General features: G+C 42.3%; 1 protein-coding gene across 6 annotated transcripts in view; it reads left to right on the top strand.

Annotated features, from left to right (window-relative positions):
• REC114 (REC114 meiotic recombination protein) overlaps positions 1–23,595 on the top strand; it is a 154,361-nt gene that overhangs the window by 12,505 nt on the left and 118,261 nt on the right. For 4 of the 6 annotated variants that reach the window (XM_083183575.1, XM_083183569.1, XM_083183573.1 and 1 more), the window contains exon 2: positions 3,076–3,165. The exons of the other annotated variants lie outside the window; for them this stretch is intronic. In XM_083183575.1, coding sequence (XP_083039701.1) covers positions 3,076–3,165 — 90 coding nt within the window. The remainder of the gene's footprint in view (positions 1–3,075; positions 3,166–23,595) is intronic. 6 annotated transcript variants of the gene reach the window in all.

The raw sequence follows: 23,595 nt of genomic DNA on the forward strand, positions 1-23,595 counted from the left end.
AGGGCCTACATCCCTCGGTCATTGCCACCATGACAAAAGCCAGGAAGCCAGTTACAGCTTCTCACTACCAGTGATATGGCGGAAATACGTGGCCTGGTGCGAGAAGAATGGCTTACCACCAGCCGTATTTCATCTGAACAATCTGTTACGATTTCTTCAGGCGGGTTTGGAGCTGGGACTCCGATTGGGTTCCTTGAAGGTCCAGTTCTCGGCCCTGTCAGTATTTTTTCAAAAGAAACTGGCGGCCTTGCCGGAGGTACAAACTTTCTACAAGGGGTCCTGAGGATTAAGCCCCCCTTTGTACCACCCACTGCGCCTTGGGACTTGGATGTGGTTCTAACTTTTCTGAAGTCCTCTTGGTTCATTCCATTGGAAGAATCTGAGTTAAATCATCTTACATGGAAGACTGTGGTCCTGATGGCGTTGGCTTCAGCCAGGCGGGTGTCTGAGCTTGGGGTGTTGTCATGTAAGAGCCCTTACCTGGTGTTCCATGAGGATCGGGCGGACAAGGCCGTAGTTCCTTCCAAAGGTTGTGTCGGCGTTCCACCTCAACCAACCGATTGTTGTTCCTTCCAGCGCGGCACATCCGGATATACCTCTGTCCTTGGATGTGGTTCACACTCTAAAGGTGTATGTTAAGTGCCCAGCTAGAATCCATAAATCGGATAGTCTCTTTGTGCTTTATGATGCGCAGAAGAAGGGCTCTCCTGCTTCTACGCGGACCATAGCACGTTGGATACGATGCACGATCCAACAGTCCTATGCAAAGGCTGGTTTGTCCCTTCCACCATCGTTTAAGGCCCATTCAACCAGATCCGTAGGGACCTCTTGGGCGGCTGCCCTGGGGGTCTCGGCACTGCAGCTTTGCAGGTCTGCAACTTGGTCAGGTCATCACACATTTGTAAGATTTGACACTCTGGCCAAGGAGGATTCCCAGTTCGGACAAGTGGTTCTACAGCAGACTCCGCACGTACCTGCCCGTTCTGGTAGCTTTGGGACCTCCCAATAGTATTGAACCCAGTATCCCATTGGACGGTAGAGAAATAAGGATTTTGGGTACCTACCGGTAAATCCTTTTCTCGTAGTCCATATGGGATACTGGGAGCCCGCCTCTGTGCGGCATTCCTGCTGTAAGACACTGTTACTCTTACGATGTTAGCGCTTGTTGTCAATTATGACCTTATTCAAAAGTTATAGGTGACATCAGAATCTCACCACGTTATTTGTTCACATAGCTCTCCTTCGGCACAGTTTTTCATTAACTGACTAGTGGAGGGAGATAGAGGGGAGGAGCCAGTGCACCCACACTGAAAGTTTTAATGTTCCTGTCTCTCCTGCTGAGGATCTCTACCCCCATAGTATTGAACCCAGTATCCCATATGGACTACGAGAAAAGGATTTACTGGTAGGTACCCAAAATCCTATATTTTTGTATTGTTACCAGGTTGTACCAGTAGTGTCACATAGTGACACAACTACATCTCACGCCACCCTCCACTCAGACAGAGCCAATACGTCCATCTTGCTCCCTTTCCAATGCTGGAATAATTTGGTGCCGAGCCCCGCAGACTTATATTGGGTCTGGACAGCGATGACCTGACAGCGGGATCATGACCTTTTGCCTCGTTCCAGGATCCGAGTTTGGTGGGTACAGCCGAGCCCTGCTCAGATCGAGAAGTTTGTGACATTTGAATCTCGGAGATCTGAACGCGCTCATCCCTAATTCGTACCCATTCGATCTTAGTCTATTTTTACCCCCAAAGCACTGTACGGACAAGTGGCTGTGGTTGCTGCCATGCCTGTCAATCTTGATTGGTTTGGAGTCCAAGTGTCTGTTGTAATATGCCCCCTTTATGTCCATGCCTCCCTTAATTGTAGCACCTTGCTGGCATTGGTGTTCTTGGTTGATCGCAATCGATGTTTTGGCCATTCCTCATCTACTGTTTATTATAGTGAGGTGTGTGTGTGTGGTGTTTTTTTTTTTCTTTTTCCGTAGGTGTAAAAATATTTTACATGGTGATTAAAGTTTTTGTTAGCTCTCCCCTGTAATGCTGCACATTTAAAGGCCATGATTTTAAGAGTATTGATTTAGGTACTTATGTGAATGTTCACAAAAAATTAATGAATGATCTGCTAGTATAAAAATGAGTAAACCAAATATACAGATAATTGCTATAAATAAGCACATTTCCCTTTTATCTGTGTCTTCAAAATAAGATTATCCTGCATTTCCGATTCATTCTGTATGTTAATACTAAATAAATACAGAATTGTCATGAGACGCAGTTATTACTCTGGGGTCTACGTATTTTAACTGTTCTGTCCTATTACAATCTACCATAGCTGTAATAGCAGACAGTTTCAGTTGTAATTTATTTTCTTGACCTTGCATAGCACTTACATTACATATGATTGATTAGATTGTGTTCCTTACCTTCATGTGGGCATGCTGCCTTAGGGAAAGTGGTGCAACCACATAATTAAATCTTGGGTTTCTATTGAAGGGCGAAAGTGTTAGTATTTCATGTATTTTGCTTGGGTTTCAAACAGATTTAAAGGAAATGAATCCTGAAAACTTTATTGGTTGCACATAATTGTTGGAAAGCATGACTTTCAGCAATGAATGACCTAAGTGGATGTGTAGTGCATTATTTTCTTGTAAAATGGGCTGTGTATTGGTTGAGTAGGTTTTACATAAATTTTTTGTATACTATTTGTCTCCATTGCTTACCAATTAAGCAATGTATTTAGCATAATGGTCACTTTACTATGCATTAGGTAATTCTGGTAATTTAGGCCTATTGCCTTATATTTCTTTTATGCCTGTCGATCAGTGCTTTCAGTCTGCGGGATTGTGGATTTGTGTGATTTGGAGGATCGACTTCTCCCTCCCCCCCCCCCTTCCCTTCCTTCTCTGCCAGTGTATGGTCCCCATGATAATGCAGTTCAAGCCCTGATTCTTTTATTGCTTTCGTTTTAACAGTTCTGTATGGGCAAAGCTAAATGTTTTTTACCTTTCCTAAATGATATCTGAAATTTCAGGTTTTAACTATGTCTAAATCATTTCTGTTTAAGGTGTTTGAGTCAAATGAAGAATCTGGGAGCATCACCCTTAGTATATTAAATACAGGTCATTTTTTCATCTCCCAAGGACATACACTACTGGTAAGAGATCAGTATAAGCCCTGCCTATGCATATTACTTATGTATCTACTTTCTTATGTGCATCCTTCATTATAACACAAAGGGATCACATTGATGGGTACCTTTTCAAAGTTGCTCATATGTCAACACATGAACTTCAAAAACTGAAGGTTCACTTGCTTCCTAATACTGTATATACAACCCCTCGACAGGTGCCATTGTAACTTGAAGATGTTACTCCCTTCTTCTGTCCATGGTTTTAAAGGTATGGTGGTTGGGTGTACAAATAATGCTTACATAGAAAAGATACATCTCATTACTGATTTAATTGTATATTACAGATGTGTTACTGGGCATTTGTTACAGTACATAAATGTTCGTTTATTCCAGCATTTCAGTGGTATTTCATTCTAGTGTGATATTACACAGCTTATCTGGCTATTCTTGGCTAGATAAGCTGCGTCCATTAGTATATAAAAGGCCCGTACTGTGGCTTCTTGTTACACAGAAAATCAAGACACTGACCACTCCAATCTGTGCTTAGAAATAAAGCACAGATTGTTCCATGTATGCCTCATAGCGATGGAGTTGTGCTGTCCTGCGTGTCCCCTTCGCTCGCAGAGATTGTCAGTGCATGCAAAGTCTGTCTAGATTGCAGTGTTTTGCCTAGCTCTGTGCTGAGTGAGGTGCTTAAGCACAGATTGCTCAGCACACATCAGGGGTGCATCACTGTGTGCTTAGCAATCTGTGCTGAAGCACCTCGCTCAGCACGGAGGATCCGTTGCCCTTTGTGTACGGGGCTTTAATTTGATAAGTACATAGGTCACCTGGCAAGACTTTATTGCAGTAGACAGAAGTGAAGGCTATTGCCATAAGGCCTTGATCTAAATTGGGGTTCTTTTGTTACTTTCTAACACTGGTCAGTAGCCAGAGTATGCTGGTTTTATCTGAATCGCAAGATGTGAATCCCAGTCGCAGCCGGAGTATAATGCAGAGAAACCGCACTAGGTAGATGCCTTCACACAGGATACGGTGTAAGGCTTGTTCCTGCAGATGAACGGGTGTATACTTCAGCACGTCACCGCTGATCTCCACACCCAACTGGTTTCTTCATAAACTTTGGCAGGGGATATGGATTGTACTGCTTGAAGCAGTACAATCCATATCACCTGAAGATATGGATTATGTCTGCAAAGGAGTTGGGTGAGAACTCCACTAAGTGTGAGGATGGAGGAACACACTATGGAGATGGAGGAAGAAGGAACTCAAAGGATGATAGATATGTATCTCTTATATGGTGCTTATTAGCCTTAATGTATTAGTTATGTTTATATATGTAACATGCTATTGCTCTTTCTCTTTTTTTACAACCACTTTTATAAATAAATTATGCACGTAAATAACAATATGTGGATAATGTATGTGAATTTTACTCAGTCATTTGTTTATATAAATATAGCCTAAAGGTGGCCATACACTGCTGCGAGGTCTCGCAGCAGTGTATGCCCATCTGATCCCCCTTGAACCACACAGGAACTTCCTGGGCAGCAGCATCACATGCGATACATCAGATGTACTCTTTTCACATGTGAACTCCATTGCCGTTGCCTGCAGGGGGGCTGAATCTGGAGATTATATGTGCAGCACATATATCTGATGCACACTGGACCGTCCATTGGATCAAATCGGATGTCAAAACGCTTCCAATTTGGCCAGTTTTTCATCCGATCCGTCAGCATGATTTGTCCGAATCGAATGAAAACTGCGTATGGGGGACTTTACTTCCTAAAGCACATCATGCTTGCAATCTTTCTTGATGAGAATATCCTAATAAGTTTAAACGTATACTATAAGAAATATGAGTTTCTTATTAAAAGGTATAGAAGTTAATTATAATATGGTATTAAATGAGTAAAATAGCACATTTGGTTTAGGAATACAAGATTGATATGAGGAGGATAAACTCCCCATTACAATGGCGTAGAAAAACTGCATCCATTATAATTCTCATAAGGTCTAAAGAATTCATAATTAATTGCAGCAAACTTGGTTATATTTTGCTCAATATTTTAATATGTCTGAAGCAAATTAATGGAACTGAAAATTAATTTAGGGATGAAACTTTCCTCTTTTAAACATGTATTGTGAGTATATTTTAATGTTTTGTACAGAGTTAAAGATCCTATAGGACAGGCATGTCCAAACTATGGCCCTCCAGCTGTTGTGAAACTACACATCCCAGCATGCTTTGCAATAGTTTTAGCATTCCCAAATAGCAAAACTGTGGCAAGTCATGATGGGACTTGTAGTTTCACAACAGCTGGCGGGCCATAGTTTGGACATGCCTGCAATAGAGGGAAAGATGTGAATCCTGAATCCTGCTTAGAAAGTAGTTTCCATTATGGTTATTATTTGGGGCAGTATGGATGGTGTAATGGTTAGCATTACTGCCTCACAGTGCTGAGGTCATGGGTTTGATTCCCACCATGGCTCTAACTGTGCGACAAGAGACTTGTCTACTCTCACCTCACACACTTTCTTAACTCTCATGCCCTATTAGACCCACTTCAGTCAGGCTTTTGTTCTCAACACTCCACTGAGGCAGCACTGACTAAAGTGGTGAATAATCTGGTAACTGCTAAGACTAAAGGCCATTACTCACTACTTTATTCTTCTAGATCTTTCTGCCTGGTTTGACACTGTGGATCACATTCTTCTCTTACAAACACTACACAGCTGGGACAGAGACTTCAAGCCAAGGGTTACAGTAAGCGCCATATAAAAAAATATGGTACTTGTGTATTTTTACGGCTCCCACGATTTCCTTCTTATGGGATCTTATACAATTTAAAATTGTATACCATTGTATATGGCATACATTGGCATACGATGAGATGAGATTTTAAATTGTATAAGCACACTAATGGGTGCTTACAATGTTAAATGCGAAAAACAAACAAGAAGGAGGCAAGAAATCCATGAAAAGACATTACACAGAAGAGATGGAAAGTGAGGAGGATTATGAAGATGAAGAAGAAGAAGAAGAAACATCTTTTTTAGAAGCAAACGGGAAAACAAAAAACCACCAGACTATGTAAAATCTGCACAAAAAAGGAGAAAAAACAATCCATAAAAAGAACATCAAGAGGAAGAAGAGGAGGTACAAAAAAGAAGAGCAAGCAAAGAAAAATTCCAATAGACCAGACCACTACTGTATTCAACCTAAGCAAGAGAGTGTTACAACCTGAAGAACTAGAAGTGCTAAAGAAGGGATTGAAATTTGCCCCCCATTCAAAAGTCGACAAGTTCGAACTATATATCGACACGCAGAAGTTCGTGAGAAAACTGTGTATAAAAAAATTCTTTGCGAATAAGAACAAACAAACTGAAGTTGAAGAGACTGAATTTATACACACAGACTTAAAACCTACCTCAACGTTTTTTCCCACTCACATAAAAGGACCTCACATTGCAACCTTCCAACGATTGATTGAAAATGAAATTGCCAACATCGATGAAAATGATAAAATCAAATACAACTTCACCAAAAAAGAACAAGAAGGCCTAAAAAATTTGAAAGAAGACCCCTCAATAGTCATCAAATCAGCGGATAAAGGGGGTTGGAGTAGTGGTTCTAAATAGAGAAGACTACGAAAAAGAAGCAGAGAAACTCCTATATGACATAAATACTTAAATAAGAAATTAGACCACGACCCAACAATTGAATATCAACGCCAACTGTATAAACAACTTCAAGAAGGTCTTCAGTTGGGAATCATCACACAAAAAGAGTTCAGCTACATCTACACAGAATTTCCAAAAATACCCACCTTTTATAACCTACCAAAAATCAGGAAAAACCACCCGGACGCCCAATCGTATCAGGAATTGGGTCAATAACCTCCAATCTTTCAAAATATATAGACCATTTCCTCCAAAATTTGGTGAAACAACAGAAAAGCTACTTGAGAGACACAATGAGCATTCTCCAAACTCTGGACAAACTTGAGTGGAAAGATTCATATATATTGTGCACCAGTGACCTAAAATCCTTATACACAGTGATCAACCATGATGCAGGATGTGAAGCAACCCGGCATTATCTCACAAGTCAATCTTCAGTGTCAAACGAACAAATAAACTTCATAATGGACAATATAGACTACATTTTAAAGCATAATTACTTCTGGTATAATGGTGCTTTTTACAACCAACAACAAGGTACCGCAATGGGGACGTCCTTCGCCCCCAGTTATGCGAATTTATTTGTGTCATGGTGGGAAGGCACAAAAATCTGGACGAACAAAATACACCTTGAAAAAATAGTATGCTGGAAACGCTACATAGACGACCTATTCTTTGTATGGAACGGAACTCAGGAGGAATTGAACGTATTCAAGCAATATATGAATGACAACTCACTGAACCTAGAGTTTACAACCGAACACAGCAGAGAGATGGTCGTCTTCCTGGATTTAGAGATCTATATAACAAAATAAAAGATCCAAACAAGAACCCACATAAAGACCGTAAACAGAAACAATATGCTGGCACACAATAGCAACCACCACCACCACTGGATAAACAACATACCGGGGGGACAATTTCGACGATTGCGAAGAAATTGCACTGAAGACGAAACCTTCAAAACACAAAGCAACGCTTTAAAAATTAAATTCCTACAAAAGGGTTATCAAGAACAATTCCTACAAAAACAAATCGAGACAACAGAAACCCTAAAAAGAGATGAACTAATCAATTATAAAACAAAAACTCAAAAAGACATACCGGTTACCTTCATAACAAAATACAATAGTAATTATCGCAACATTGAATCCATAATTAACAAACATTGGCACATTCTGATGCTCGATGAAGAATTAAAACAAAGTCTACCGACCAAACCAAAAATTATTTACCGAAGGGCAAAAAATTTGAAACAAAGTCTAACAAATAGTTACTTACCCATTCAAGAAACCAAGAAAACAACATCAAAAGGCTTCTTCCACTGTACAGAATGTATGGGATGTAAGAACCAACAAGCCAACACCAAACCCATAAAAAAATTCACATCAAGACAGAATAATAAAAATTTCCAAATCAAAACCAACTTTTCATGTCATACGGAAGGAGCCATCTACCTTCTAGAATGCCCTTGTGGCTACCAGTATGTGGGTCAAACAAAAAGAAAATGAAAAACAAGAATAACAGAACATTTGTATAATATCAGAAGAGGACTGAAAACCCATAGTGTTTTAGCCCACTTTTTGGAAGTACACAACCAAGATCCTAAAGGACTGAAATTCCTAGGAATACAGAATGTAGCCCCCCCATTGGAGAGGAGACGACTTGGTATCCAGCCTGAAAAAAACTGAAACAAAATGGATATATCTTTTAGATACCCTTACACCGAAGGGTCTAAAAAAATATTTCAACACCCTGCTCTTCTTCCTTTTTTCCTTTTCAACTCAATTGTGACTTCAGTGTCTTTCTTCTTTTTATTTTTTTTATATTTATTTTTATTATTTATTTTTTATTTTTATATTTTTTTTTTGGCGTACTAACAGAACTAATCATTGTTTTAAACTTGGGAAGAACAAACATGTGTTTGCCGCTGAAAACGTGAATTTCCGTTTCCTGGCACTTCCGGTTTTATCAATAAAGTTTTGCTATATAAAGTGAGTTTTACTACACAAATCCATCCTTGAAAAAGCGTCCTAGTGACGTGAAACGCGTTGGACCACTGTAAAAGATCCCCCAGAGAAGGAGAAGACCTGTCAGACGCTGTCTCGCTATCTATACAAAGCTGCCGGAGAGACGGTGACGTCACCCGCCGAAGTCCGGACACGCTGAAAACAACATTTTATTTTATTTTATTTTGTATTTAAATTTTATTTTTTATTTTTATTTATATTTTTTTATTTATTTTTATATTCATCATTATTATTACTTTGATTTTATTTCATTTTTATTCACCCTTAATTCTTCTTCTTTTTTCTTTTCTTTTTGCTTTTCCATCTCCATTGTCTTTTAACCTCCATCCCTCCCCCCTTTTGTCCCCCCACCATCCCCCAAGCAAGCGCCGGTCTATTTTTTGCCCCTCCATAAGCAAATACCCACAATACGTTTAACTGCAAGACCTGGCAGCTCAAACATAAGCGCAAGTGCTGTTCTGTAGGAGTAATTCCTACATACTTTTGTTAAATGCACCCCCACGCCACCCCCACTATCAACGCCAACCCGAAGCGTGGCGAGCGGCGGCGGTACGCGTCCTCCGACCTTTTCATACCCCCACTATCCATGTCGGCGTGGAGTTGATTTTATATAGTGTGGCGAGCGCAGCGAGCCACCGAGCCCGAAGCGTGGCGAGCGGACGCGTAATACTTTACATGTATTACGCGTCCCCTCGCGGGGCTCGCTGCGCTCGCCGCGCTTCGGGCTCTGTGGCTCGCTGCGCTCGCCACACTATATAAGATCAACTCCATGCCGACATGGATAGTGGGGGCATGAAAAGGTCGGAGGACGCGTACCGCTGCGCTCGCCACGCTTCGGGTTGGCGTTGATAGTGGGGGTGGCGTGGGGGTGCATTTAACATTGTAAGCACCCATTAGGGTGCTTATACAATTAAAAATCTTATAGGGGGGGCCAATTGACCTTGAAAGCACCCATTAGTGTGCTTATACAATTTAAAATCTCATCTCATCTCATCTCATCGTATGCCATATACAATGGTATACAATTTTAAATTGTATAAGATCGGGTCCCATCGCAGCACATCTCATCTCATTGCATACCATGTTAAGCCTTATGGTATGCATTGAGATGGGATGAGATGGGAGCCGTGATAGTACACAAGTACCAAAAATCCTCTAAGGAAGCCACAATACTTGATAGCGAACAACTGCTCATCCCTAAGAGGAAAGACAATGAAGACTCTAATGAAACAGTTAGATTCATTGGCACACTCTGTCAGGAATGGAAAGAAATCCGAAACACCCTGAATAAACATCTGGATATACTGACAACGGATCATGACCTGAACAAAATACTTGATCAGATTCAAATCAGATGGAGGCGTAGCAGCAACCTAAGGGACAAGTTAGTCCATAGTCATCTTGAGAAAGAACACACAACCCCACTGATAAAAAGGAAAGGCTTCTTTAAATGTGGATGCTGCAAGACGAGCCAAGTGATGACCAATACAGCTTCATTCATTGACAAATTCAGAAAAATCTGGCCCATTAGGGATTACATCACATGCAGTACATCGGGAGTGGTGTACAACCTCAAATGTGCCTGTGAAAAATCCTACATTGGCAAAACAATAAGACCTTTAAAACAAAGTACTGGAGCACGTTTCGAGCATCAGAAATGCACACAAAGATGAACAAAATTTGAAACCCCTTACGCCTATTGCTAAGCATTTCCTAAACAACCATCAGGGGAACCCAAGTGGCCTTTGGGATGCTCAAGGTCAATCTGGGCATCAGAAAAGGCAGCAATGATAAACAATTACTGAAGCAAGAAACCAAATTCTAATGAACACCATGGTTCCTAATGGTTTAAATGAAGAAAATAGCTATGCGGCTTTCCTTTAAAGATATAGCATATTTTCTTTAAGATATACCAGTACTTCATCATTAATGAGAACCAAGAATCACCTCATCTCCCTCCTCACCAAAAATGTACGTTATAATATAACAGCAACATGTAAGTCCTTTTGAATCAAATACTCTAGCATTAATTGGAATGGGATCATTCGTCAGACTGCATTTAGGTCTACAAGCATTAGGTCTACCCCACTAGGTCGACTGGCAGGAAGGGCGACCTGACTTAAGGTCGACATGACTTAAGGTCGAATTTGCATAAAGGTCGACATGAGGAAGGTCGACTGGTCATAAGGTCGACATGGGTTTTTCACTGTTTTTTTATCCAAATGTCGACACAGTCGACATGGACACAGTTGGCAATGAGAATCAGACCCTCGCATCGCTCGCTTCGCTCGCAATGCTTCGGGCACGGTGCCTCGCTGCGCTCGGCACACTATTTTATTCTCCCACCACGCCCTAGTGGATGGTAGGGCATGAAATACCGCCTGTCGGCTCAAAAAACAGTGAAAAACCCATGTCGACCTTATGACCAGTCGACCTTCCTCATGTCGACCTTTATGCAAATTCGACCTGAAGTCATGTCGACCTTGGCCCATGTCGACCTTAAGTCAGGTCGACCTTCCTGCCAGTCGACCTAGTGGGGTAGACCTAATGACTGTAGACCTAAGTTCATTCTAATAGATGACCGCATCCCCATTAATTAATAGCTGCTCACTTCAATCGTAAGATGCACAGGAGATAAGCATATTTTGACAACTCTCATCACATATATAGTATGTAATGTTCACTAATATTCAGGCATAATTATTTCACTATTAATATGTATAAGGTCGGCCTCACAGAATTTTCACATTTTCCCTTTGTATTTTGTTTTGCACTATTTTTTTACATGTTTCCAACCTTATATCTTATTCATATAGAGATATGGGTCTTATTCAATTTTTTAGATAATCTGAGCACAATAATGAGTCATTATTTATGCATGGTCATGACCAGCAAAGCACACCAAATGTCAAATAAATCTTTTAATGCACAACAACACACATTAACAGCACTTTTATACTATTCATGTCAATATCCTTTAGGGTCTCCTTTATAATTTATAATAATATAAAAAAACTCTTTTACGTATGACAACCTACAATGATTTTACGTTCGTGTTGCATAGATACATTTATATATTTGTATTGGATCCAATGGTTATAATTAAATGAATCCTAATAAAGAGGTCTTAAATACAATTTAATAAGATGATGCTAGGAAAATGTAATATATAAACCGTAGTTGTAAAAATTTCCGTTCTCTCTAATGCTCGCACCAACGTTAGATCTTAAAGTATTTCTCTCTCTCTGTTACAAAAGACATGAATGAAACAATTGCAATTATGTATAACTAAGTCTCCATGAAGATGAATGGATCAAGAAACAATACGCAACCATGACAACACCCCCTGCCCTTCCCATGCCTGTCATGGGAGGTCCCAAAATACTATGAGCAGCTGATAAGCTGAATCATTGAACAACTGCTATATAAACCCTAAGGAAGCTAAAACCTCCGAAGCGCCCGCCGGCGGACAAGCAGCGTGCACGCTCCGTGTGCCACTCCATATGATAATTGTTACTTAACAGCCTCACTACCTAGTCCTTTTCAGGACTATAATTTGAAATGTTATATTGTTACATGCTGCAGCGGCCCCATTGATTGCCCGTACACACGGCAACCTATACTATACACTTGGCTGGACCCCCAGCAGCATGTCATTTCTGCTGCTAGCAGTTAGAGTGAGTTGGTTTAATCAAACCATACCGCCAATACTGACTAACAGGCAGTACAGTTTTATCACACATCTATCGACCTCTCAGCTAACATTGCTATAATTGAAAGTGGAAAACAAACTATACAGATCATACAAAAATCACTACCGGCACTGCCGCTCCACCATGATGTTGATATTTGGATATCAATCCCATTACATATAATGTGTGAACATAAAGCAATATAAGGACTCAACACTGGAGTTATTTACACCAATACCCTATATATTGCCAGAAGGCTTTCATAAATAACGGTATTGCCGATCTGGAATGAATAATCCCAGGGGCAGCATTTCCACATAGGAATAAACTAATGAGGAAGAATATATCTTCTTTCCCTTGTTTCCCTTTGATATGCCCCGGTGTACAATTTTACTCTCCTTGGATAAAGAGGCTCAGTTTTCAGTACATTAAAAGGAGGAATAATAAAGCACACGGAGACGTAACACATGCTTTTTTTAAACATGCACTTTATTCACTTGTTTGTGTGGTATTTTTGTGTTTGTTTTTGTTTTTTATTATATATTTCGCAGTTTTAAAAGTAATTTTGAAAAAACCTTACATTTTTAGGTGTCATTTTCTTTAGGTGCACCACATTTCGACAAACTTTCTCTCTTTTTTTTTTTTTTTTTTTTCTTCAAGCATCTCATTCATTTGTTGAAATATTGTCATTACCAGTCTTGTGCGATTTGACCCCTATACCAAATTCCCTGAAACACTACACTCCATAGGTCTTAATGATACAGCCCTTTCCTGGTTCTCATCTTACCTATCTGATTGCTCTTTCAGTTCTCGTTCACTTCTCTGACGCTACTTCCTCTTCACTACCTCTGTCAGTTGGAGTTCCGCAAGGCTCAGTCTTAGGTCCTCTGCTTTTCTCAATCTATACTTCCTCTCTTGGCAAACTAATCAGCTCTTTCGGATTTCAGTATCACTTATGTGCGGATTATACTCAAATCTATCGATCAACCTCAGAGTTGTCACCAGTGGTTTTGGGCCGAGTCTCTGAGTTGGCGAGAAGACATTCAAGATGAGATCTCAGAGACATTCAAACTCAATATTTCCAAAACGGAATTACTTCTATTCCCACCAACCAAGAACAGTTACCATCCTGATGTCTCCATAACTTTTGAAAACTCGACAATTTACCCTACTCCACAAGCTCGTTGCCAAGGGGTCATACTTGACTCTGAACTGTCCTTTCTTCCCCACATTCAATCTGCCTCCAAATCCTGTTACATGCATCTAAAAAAATATCCAAAATTGACCGTATCTCACACAAGACACTACTAAATCTCTTATACATGCACTCCTTATATCCCGCATTGATTATTGCAATAGTCTCCTAACTGGTCTTCCCAAGAATAGACTCATGCCACTGCAATCCATTTTAAATACTGCTGCTAGGCTGATCTTCCTTGCAAGATGCTCATCTTCTGCTGATCTGCTATGCCAATCCCTCCATTGGTTGCCTGTATCTTACCGTATTCATTATACAACACTTTTACTCGCATATAAAGCTATTAACCATACTGCACCAGCATATATCTCTTTACTTATCACAAAATAATTCCCATCTCGACCACTACGCTCTGCACAAGATCTGCATCTCTCTTCTGCACAAATCACTAGCTCCCATTCACTATTACAGGACTTTCATTGGGCTGCTCCCATACTATGGAATGCCCTTTCACGCACAATAAGACTCTCCACTAGCCTCCAAACTTTCAAGTGTTCCCTGAAAACTCACCTCTTCAGGCAAGCCTTTCATATTTAAGTTCCATACGCATAACCCTCTGAGACACTTATTATATAGCTTTTCTTCTGGACTTGCAATTTGGTGGGACTGCTATGCTATTACTGGTGCTTGTCCTTGTGTTTCTCTCCTATGTCCCTATAGATTGTAAGCTTGCAGCAGGGCCCTGCTACCTCCGAGTCTGTTTGTTGTTACCCAGTTTGTTTTATCACTGTCTACTTTTGTAAAGTGTAACGGAATCTGCTGCACTATATAAGAAACTGTAAATAAATAAAAACCCAAGATTCAATTTGCCTTGATTGATGTTCTGGAAAAAAGATCGACAATCTGGGAAATGGATAACGAGGAAAAAGACCACACCTGATTTCATTGCCATCATTGAGTATGAATATAACACATTCTAACATTAGACTATAAACAATTGGGAATAATTTGGGATATACCACATATCAAATACACACAGTACACTACATACGCACACACTACACACACACCCATATATATGCAGCGCACCTCACACACTTACACATTGGACAGCTACACACACATAACACGCTACATGCAGTACAACACACACCCACATACACAACACTCACTCAAAAACAGTACAACACACACTTTAACATTGCACCGATACACAAAGCACACTATACACGCACACACATATATACGTAGTGCATCTCACACACTTACACAATTGACAGATACACACAACACACTGCACACAGTAGACAACACAAAATATAAATGCATCATAGGTGCTACATCTGAGTAGTGGATGTGGAACTAATCAACACACACAAGCTATCAAGTCAAGAGTGGTGTGTTTCAAACACCACATCTGGTTTCACTGCTATTATTGAGTATCAATGCAAACACGTTCTAACATTACATACACATACATACAAATTTGGAGGTTTTAACAAATTACAATGTTGGTCCAGCGTAAGAATTTTTTTTAAAGCAATTTTGGAAATTAAAAACCCCCAAGGTTTTCCCGGGTAACGCCGGGTGGGTCAGCTAGTGTGTGTGTGTGTGTGTGTGTGTGTGTGTATATATGTATATATATATATGTATATGTGTGTGTGTGTGTGTGTATATATATATATATATATATATATATATATATACATATATACACAGGTTGAGTATCCCGTATCCGAATATTCGTTATCCGAATTATTCCGAAAACCATACATTCCAGAAAGTGAAAAAAAAAATTTTTTTTTTGCTAAAAACTCACTGGGGACATTTGTAACTCACTGGGGACATTTGTAACAGCCCTACTGAGGACATGATATGTAACTGGCACTATATATGTACAAGAAAATGATTGCTTGGCCCTCAAATTCAATATCTGAGATAGTACACAAATTTTGTTTCATGTTTTGAAACCTTGTTTTTGAACAAATATAATATATTTGTGTGCATTTCATGTGGTAATAAAATATATATGTGTGTATTTTATGTGTTTATACAGCATAAATGCAAGATACTTCAAAATACATCATTTAAATATTAAAATATTCCGAAATACGGAATAATCCGCTATCCAAAATTCTCCTGGTCCCGAGCATTTTGGATACGGGATACTCAACCTGTATTCACAATGGTGAGATGGCACTCAACAATAATAATAAAAAGTCCAAAATTCCTTGAGTGTTTATTTTCATAAAAAGTTCATAAAAGTTGATAAAACGTCACTTAATGGCAGATGTACTGTTACAGTGTTTTCGCCATTTTCTAAGCGTAGATGGAATATTTTCACAGATATAGAAGCAACGCGTTTCGACAATATTTCATATTTCATCAGTGGTTGTTAAGTTTTGACTGTGGAATAGGTTTTACATAGAGCAGGGGTTCCCAATGTTTTTGAATCACGGCACCCCAAAGTATCAAATGTTTTCGCGGCACCCCTAGGTTAAATATTTCTTATTGAGTCAGAAACAAATATTACGTTAAATAAATTGTGTTTATATCTCATCCTTATGATCAGTTATGTGCTATTGGACAGGATTCACTTCTGTTTCTCCACAATTTGACTTTTATAATAGACATATAAAACTTGAATTGGTCCTGGGCCACCAACTCCTGCAAGTCCCCCAGGGTGCCACGGCACACAGTTTGGGAACCACTGACATTGAGGTTGTTTCACAGGCCATATGAGGTGTTTCAACACTAACTTTCAGCAGTTCCTTATTGCACCACCATAGGAAGGATTTTCCTCCAAAAATGGTGTAAACAATTTTAATCTTAACCGTTAATGGTCTGAAAACAGGACAAGAAAGTTCCCACTGGTTGTTTAGTTTTGAGGGGTAGTAATGCATAACAATAGCTTGCAATTTATGATCATGCTCCAGTAATCATCCAAAGTTAGACAAATAATATACAGGCTATTCAAACTCCAATAAAATAGACCACCAAAGGTGTGCTCAGTAGTGTGGTTGTATTTGATGCAACCACACTACTGAGCACACCTTTTGGTGGTCTATTGTTTTGGAGTTTGAATAGCCCGTATATTATACCTATGCTCCAGTCCGGCACTCTTCTCTCCGATGTCGTCCGCTCCGGTGCCCCCGCAGTGAATGGAATAGACGGTATTTGTGGCAGTGGCACTCTGGAGACTGTTCAATATGAAAAACGCTTTAATGCAAACAAATTGTCATCTCAGAGGTCCGACGTTTCGCGGACACATAGTCCCTGTTTTCAAGGTGAGAGAATTTTATATATAATCTCTAATAATGTGTTTTACTAATAGGTAGGATATAGCAATCCTCCAGGAAATATTTGTGTATATATACAAACTTTGAGGGTGGAATCATTTGGTCTACAGCATGATGGTTGACCGTCATTAGGTCGACATGGGAAAAGGTCAAAAGGTCATTAGTTCGAACGGTCGTTAGTTTGACAATGTGGACAGTGAAAAGGTAGACATGGGGTTTTTCACTTTTTTACCTGAATGTCAACACAGTCAACATGGACACAGTTTAAAGTGCCTCGCATCGCTCGCTGCCCTCACGATGCATCCGGCACACTATTTTATTCTCCCACCACTCCCTAGTGGATGGTAGGGCATGAAATTCCACCTGTCGGCTAAAAAAAAAACAGTGAAAAACCCCATGTTGACCTTTTGACGGTCGACCTAGACCCATGTCAACCTTTTCCCATGTTGACCTAATGACTGTACCATAATGCTGTAGACCAAATGACCGCATCTCAAACTTTGATTATGAATAGTGGTGATACCATCCCAGTGGGTTCTGGGTGGAGAGATGCTGCAGCACACAGGGATTGTCGAACAATCAGCTGCTTCACAATAATGGCAGGATACAGCTTCTTGGAAGTCTGTGAGCAGTGGTGCAGCATCCACAGGTGTCCTGGATTTTTTTCCTCCTTAATAAAGAAGAGCCAATATTACCAGCGGCGAATAGTAGATCTCTCCTGTGCATCAAATATCTGTTTGGGATAGCAAGTGGATCAGTGGGTCCTGCAATTCGCTAACTCGTTTCGTTATCAAAGTTAAAAGTACATTGTTTTTCTCTACCGTCCAATAGGATACTGGGTTGAATACTATGGGGATAGAGATCCTCCGCAGGAGAGACAGGCACATTAAAACTTTCAGTGTGGGTGCACTGGCTCCTCCCCTCTATCTCCCTCCACTAGTCAGTTTAGAAAAATGTGCCTCAGGAGAGTTTTTTCTTAATTTTATTTTAGTTTGTTATTTTGGGGCGCTGCATTGACCAAGCAGCTGTCCTGCTTCGTGGGAGTCAGGGGAAGGGTCAGTGCAGAGCTGACCCTGCTGCAGGACATGTGCTGTGTGGGACTTGTCACCGCACAGCATTGCGCTGTAGCGAGCAAGTCCCTCAGCTGCCGCACACCCCTGACAGGTCAGAAGCCGTCTGTGGTGAGTACAGGTTGGGGGTCCCACAAGGGGACACCCCAACCGCTTTGTGCGGCAAGATGGCGGTGGCAGTAGCGGCGGCCCTCACGCAGGGACCGCGCGACCCCCCCACATAATTTCACTGGCATAGGGGGATTGCCGCTGGACCACCAGGGATACCCATTGCTGTTTTTATTAAAAAACTTATTTTATGCCAGTATAAATATGTTAGAAGAGCCAGCTCTGTGTGTAGGGGGCTGGGCTTCACTCAGAGTGGGACCAGGCTCTGCTGGGTGCGCCCTGTCTCTGCTTCCTGCTTCTTCATGCTGACAGAGGTCACCATTACAGCTCCTCATCGGCGTAGTGGATTTGATCCTTGCAGCACGGCAGAGACAGCTGCGCTATATTGCTTGTATATTGCACTGTGTTGTTATTTCACTGTGTTGTGCTACCAGCTCTCCCAGATCTGTGAGCTAAGGTTTAGGGTGTACTGATCCCCCATTTTGCTCTGCTTCTACCCCACTGGTTAGTTAAGCATCACACACTGCAGTAGTCACTGACACATAGTGTACACTGACTCTGCTTACTGTGCAAATTACAGTCTGTTTGAGGTGTGTGTGTGTGTGAGTATTACTGTGGGGTGTTTGGCTGCAGCCTCATCATGGTGAAGAAATTAACCTGCATGGTGTGCAGCACCAAATTCATACCTGCATCACAGTCACAGGTTACATGTGAGCCCTGTATATCACCACAGCCTAATGGTGTGGCCACTCAGGTCAGTGGGGTACCTCCACACCTTGTGGGGGGACCGCAGGCAGATAGTCAAGAGCCTGCTTGGGCCAGCAGCATGAAAACTCTGCTGGACTCTGTTGCTTCCCAGCTTTCCTCAAACACTCAGCAGACACAGAGGGTGCAGAGGGAACTGGCCATATTATCTGCAAGGGTGGATATTTTCACCCCACAGCCTGCACAGCCTCAAAAGAGGCCTGCTGCAGCAATGGCCCCTGATACTGACGATGATGACATCTTAGATGAAGGGGAGGATGAGGTGGAACAAGATACTGTTCCCGAACAGGCTCCAGCACTGAGCCCCTAATTAGAGCCATCAGGGAAGTTTTAGAACTTCCTTTAGAGGAACCCGTTGAAGGGTATCCTTTCTTCATGACTCAGAAAAAACAGCCAATATATTTTCCTGAGCAAGCGGAGTTAGAGAATGCTTTTAAAGGTGGCTGGCTGAACCCTGAAAAGAGGTTCCAGATGTCTAAGCGGTTTACAAATGCTTACCCCTTTGATCCTGTGGGAAGAAAGAAGTGGGAGGAGCCACCTGTGGTGGACCCGTCAGTCTCCCGCCTTTCAAAGAAGGTACTGCTGCCCGTCCCAGGTGTATCCACTCTCAAGGACGGTGCAGATAGGCGGCTTGAGGCTACACTCAAGTCCATGTACACGGCTAGTGGGGCTTCCCAGCGCCATTCACACCTGGTCCACACAAATCCAGGATGGTTTGTTGGGGGACATGACCATGGCACAGATAGGTGACAATCTGCGTCGCATTCAGGACACGGGTAGGGTACTGTGTGAGGCACAGAAGGAATTGGGCGCAATTCAGCCATGGCTGTGTCAGCCAGACGGGCACTGTGGTTGCGTCAGTGGGTTGCTGATGTGGACTCTAAGAAGAGTGTAGAAAGTATTCCTTTTACAGGTGAACGGCTCTTTGGAAGTGAGCTAGATGACTGGATTTCCAAGGCCACAGCAGGTAAATCCAATTTCCTCCCGTCAGCACCCACGGTTGCTAAACGCACTTTCACAAGCCCTGACCAGCAGTCCTTTCGTGGGTCTAAATTTCGCCCCAAGGCCAGGGGTGCCTCCAATGCCAATAGAGGCACAAGGGGCAAGTTTAGGAAACCTAACTCCTCAGGTAACCAGGACTGTGCAAATGCCGCAGCTTCTTCCAAGCCTGCTGCAGGACGGGTCCACCCACCACGAGAAATTCTCGAGGTGGGAGCTCGTCTGTTGCACTTCAGCCACGTGTGGGATGCCTCGTGCCTAGATTCCTGGGCCAGGAATCTTATTTCGATAGGCTACAGGCTGGAGTTCGCCAAGCCCCCTCCCCGAAGATATTTAAAGTCGGCCTTACCACCCTCCATGGAGGATCGGAGTCTCCTTCAGGGTGCCATTCAGAAGCTCCTTCAGTCCCGGGTAATTGTGCAGGTTCCAAGGTTGGAACAGGGTCAGGGATTCTATTCCAACCTATTCCTGGTACCGAAGCCGTACGGCTCAGTAAGGCCCATCCTGAACCTAAAATCACTGAACCCCTTCCTTCAGGTGTTCAAATTAAGGATGGAGTCTCTACGCTCAGTAATTGCCAGCCTGGAACCAGGGGAGTTCCTAGCCTCCATAGACGTCAAGGACGCCTATTTGCACATCCCGATTTGGCCCCCACATCAAATCTTCCTCAGATTTGCTTTGGGAAACGACCATTATCAGTTTCGGGCCCTACCCTTCGGGCTGTCTACGGCCCTGCATGTCTTTACGAAGGTAATGGCAGAAATGATGTCACTCCTCAGGCTTCAAAGGGTAAATGTGATACCTTACCTAGACGACCTGCTGATCAAGGCAGGTTCGGAAGAGGCCTTGAGAAGTGCCCTCAATCTGACCATGCAGCTTCTAAGAGACCACGGATGGATTTTGAACATTCCATTGGTCCCGGCCCAAAGGATGGTGTTCCTGGGCATGATTCTGGACACGACGGAACTAAAGGTTTTCCTGCCTGTGGAAAAAGCCAATGCATTACAGCAGCTCGTGAGAGACGTCCTTACGAGTCCTCTGGTTCAAGTTCATCTCTGCCTCAGGCTGTTGGGCAAGATGGTGGCTTCGTTCGAAGCCATCCAGTTCGGTCGATTCCATTCCAGAATCTTCCAGCTGGATATTCTGACAAAATGGTCGGGGTCTCCCTTACAGATGCACAGGACGATTTTAAAAACCTTGAAAAAGTTGTTTGAATACAACGAAACGCGTTGGTTTTACCCACTGTTGGACTCTGGACTCTGCACAATATTCCACTTGAACCAGCTCCTTATACCATCTGATTGGACTCCCCACATATAAATCCTAATATCTGGACTCTATTACAAGGGATACCATCGTCTGCTCAATCTTTGGAGACCCACCTGGTAATCTTCAGGTTCACCTGCATAACACCTCCAGGCAAATTTCAAGGGACTTCAGCAGCAATATTGGATACCCTGTTACCAGCCAAACGGATTACAACCAAAGGGGTAATATGTCTTTATTCATTCAAAGGGAGCGTAACTAGGAACAAGTGGAAGTTTCCTAATTCCAGTGTCCGCAGACATTTTATTGTTTTTTTACTAGTGCTTTTTATTGTGCGCATTATTGCTTATTAAATAATTTCTACAATTTATGTGATACCCAGTTGATCCATGTGTGATATTTTATAGTGTCAAGCGCTTCACCACCTTTTCTTCTTTTCCCAATTGTAACTAGGGGACTGACCTTCCCCTCAGGTGTGAGCAGCTAGCAAAACACCACATCCCTAGCGCCTTCTTGTTTTCACCTACGTGAACAACAATCTTTTCTGCACAGGACGATTTGCCTGGCAGCGAGGACCAAGATCTCTCTACAGTGGTGGCTCAATTCGTCCAATCTATTGGCAGGTCGGTGTTTCCAGATCCATGACTGGATTCTGTTTACCACGGACGCCAGTCTGAGAGGTTGGAGAGCTGTGACGCAGGGAGTCCGTCTCCAGGGTCGGTGGTCTCCTCTGGAATCCAAGTTGCACATAAACAAACTGGAGTTAAGGGCAGTTTACTATGCTCTGGTACAGGCGGCCCCGATGCTACAGGGCAAGGCGGTGCAAGTCCAGTCGGACAACGCAACCACGGTTGCGTACATCAGAGCATGCCTTGCATGAGAGAAACAACCAAGATCTTCTCCTGGGCAGAGCACCATGTCAAAGCAAAAAAAAGAGAAAAACAGGAATGTCCTGTCTATATGGGTGCACCTATGTCATTTAAAATTTATACTTTTATTAGGTATGCTTTAAGAAATACTGCGAAATGTTTATTAAAAAATAGAGAGAAATGGACAAACAACACTTAAAGTAGGAAATCACGAATAATAAAATAAAGGTGGCAGGCAGGCTGCTCTCGCTAAATTCACTTCTGTAATGAGGATGGATAAGCGTGTGTGAGTATAACAGATGTTTGGTGTATTTTCACATTTAATATCTTCATAGATATCCACATAAGAGGTGTAATCACTGTTGCTATTTAATATGCAGGGAACACACACTGAGATAATCACCCTATTACCCAGATAATAACTGGGAAGACAATGGGTGTAAGGTAGATAATATAGATGTTAGCATTAACTCCTTGGCGGGCCCGCACATGGAGATTACAGCTGAAGACCTAATTGGACTCGGCTATTGGTAGGTGTCCTTCTGCTCTGTTAACAGGATCTATCAGGCTATTGCGGTGTGGTGTTCACCTCAAAGCTCTGAGATCACTGGTGTCAGGCAGGAAAGATATATATATGCCGGTCTACTCAGTGGTGCAAGAGTACTCGGCTGCCCGTATGCTGTCTGTGCCTAAAATAGGTGCTCAATGGCTGGGCACATTACAGAGCGGGTTCTAGCCGGTACTAGCGCCTCTTATACAACACTACCCTTATAAGGGCTGTGAGATATAGTGGAGATTTCACACACGTAATCAAAATCACATCCTAACAATAAAAATAATAAAGAGTGAAGGAGAGCTGGCTCTGCCTGCGCACCGCTAGCCGGCACGCGCTTCGCAGAACAGCTTTTTCATCCCGGGGAGTGGGGTCTTCATCCTCAAGTGTTCAACGCCATCGCGGATCTTTGGGGGCTCCCTCAGATCGACCTTATGGCATCGCGGTTGAATCACAAGGTGGACAGGTACTGTGCACGGACCAGGGATCCAGGGGCAGTAGCAGTGGATGCCCTGACTTGGTCGTGGGATTTCCAGCTGGTGTACCTGTTTCCACCACTTCCATTGCTGGCGCGGGTGCTGAAACGGATTCGGCATCAAAGATCAGAAGCCATCCTGGTGGCTCCAGACTGGCCTCGAAGTGCCTGGTACGGGGACATTCAGGCCATGCTAGTGGAAGACCCGTGGCATCTACCTCTAAGAAAAGACCTACTACTCCAGGGGCCGTTCGTCTATAAGGACTTGCAGCGGCTACGTTTAACGGCCTGGAGGTTGAGCGGCAGATCTTAGGTCTTAAGGGCCTACATCCCTCGGTCATTGCCACCATGACAAAAGCAAGAAAGCCAGTTACTACTTCTCACTATTATGTGATATGGCGGAAATACGTGGCCTGGTGTGAAAAGAATACCTTATCACCAGC

The sequence above is a fragment of the Crinia signifera genome, chromosome 4 (genome assembly GCF_055691185.1).
Source record: "Crinia signifera chromosome 4, ASM5569118v1, whole genome shotgun sequence".
Classification (NCBI taxonomy): domain Eukaryota; kingdom Metazoa; phylum Chordata; class Amphibia; order Anura; family Myobatrachidae; genus Crinia; species Crinia signifera.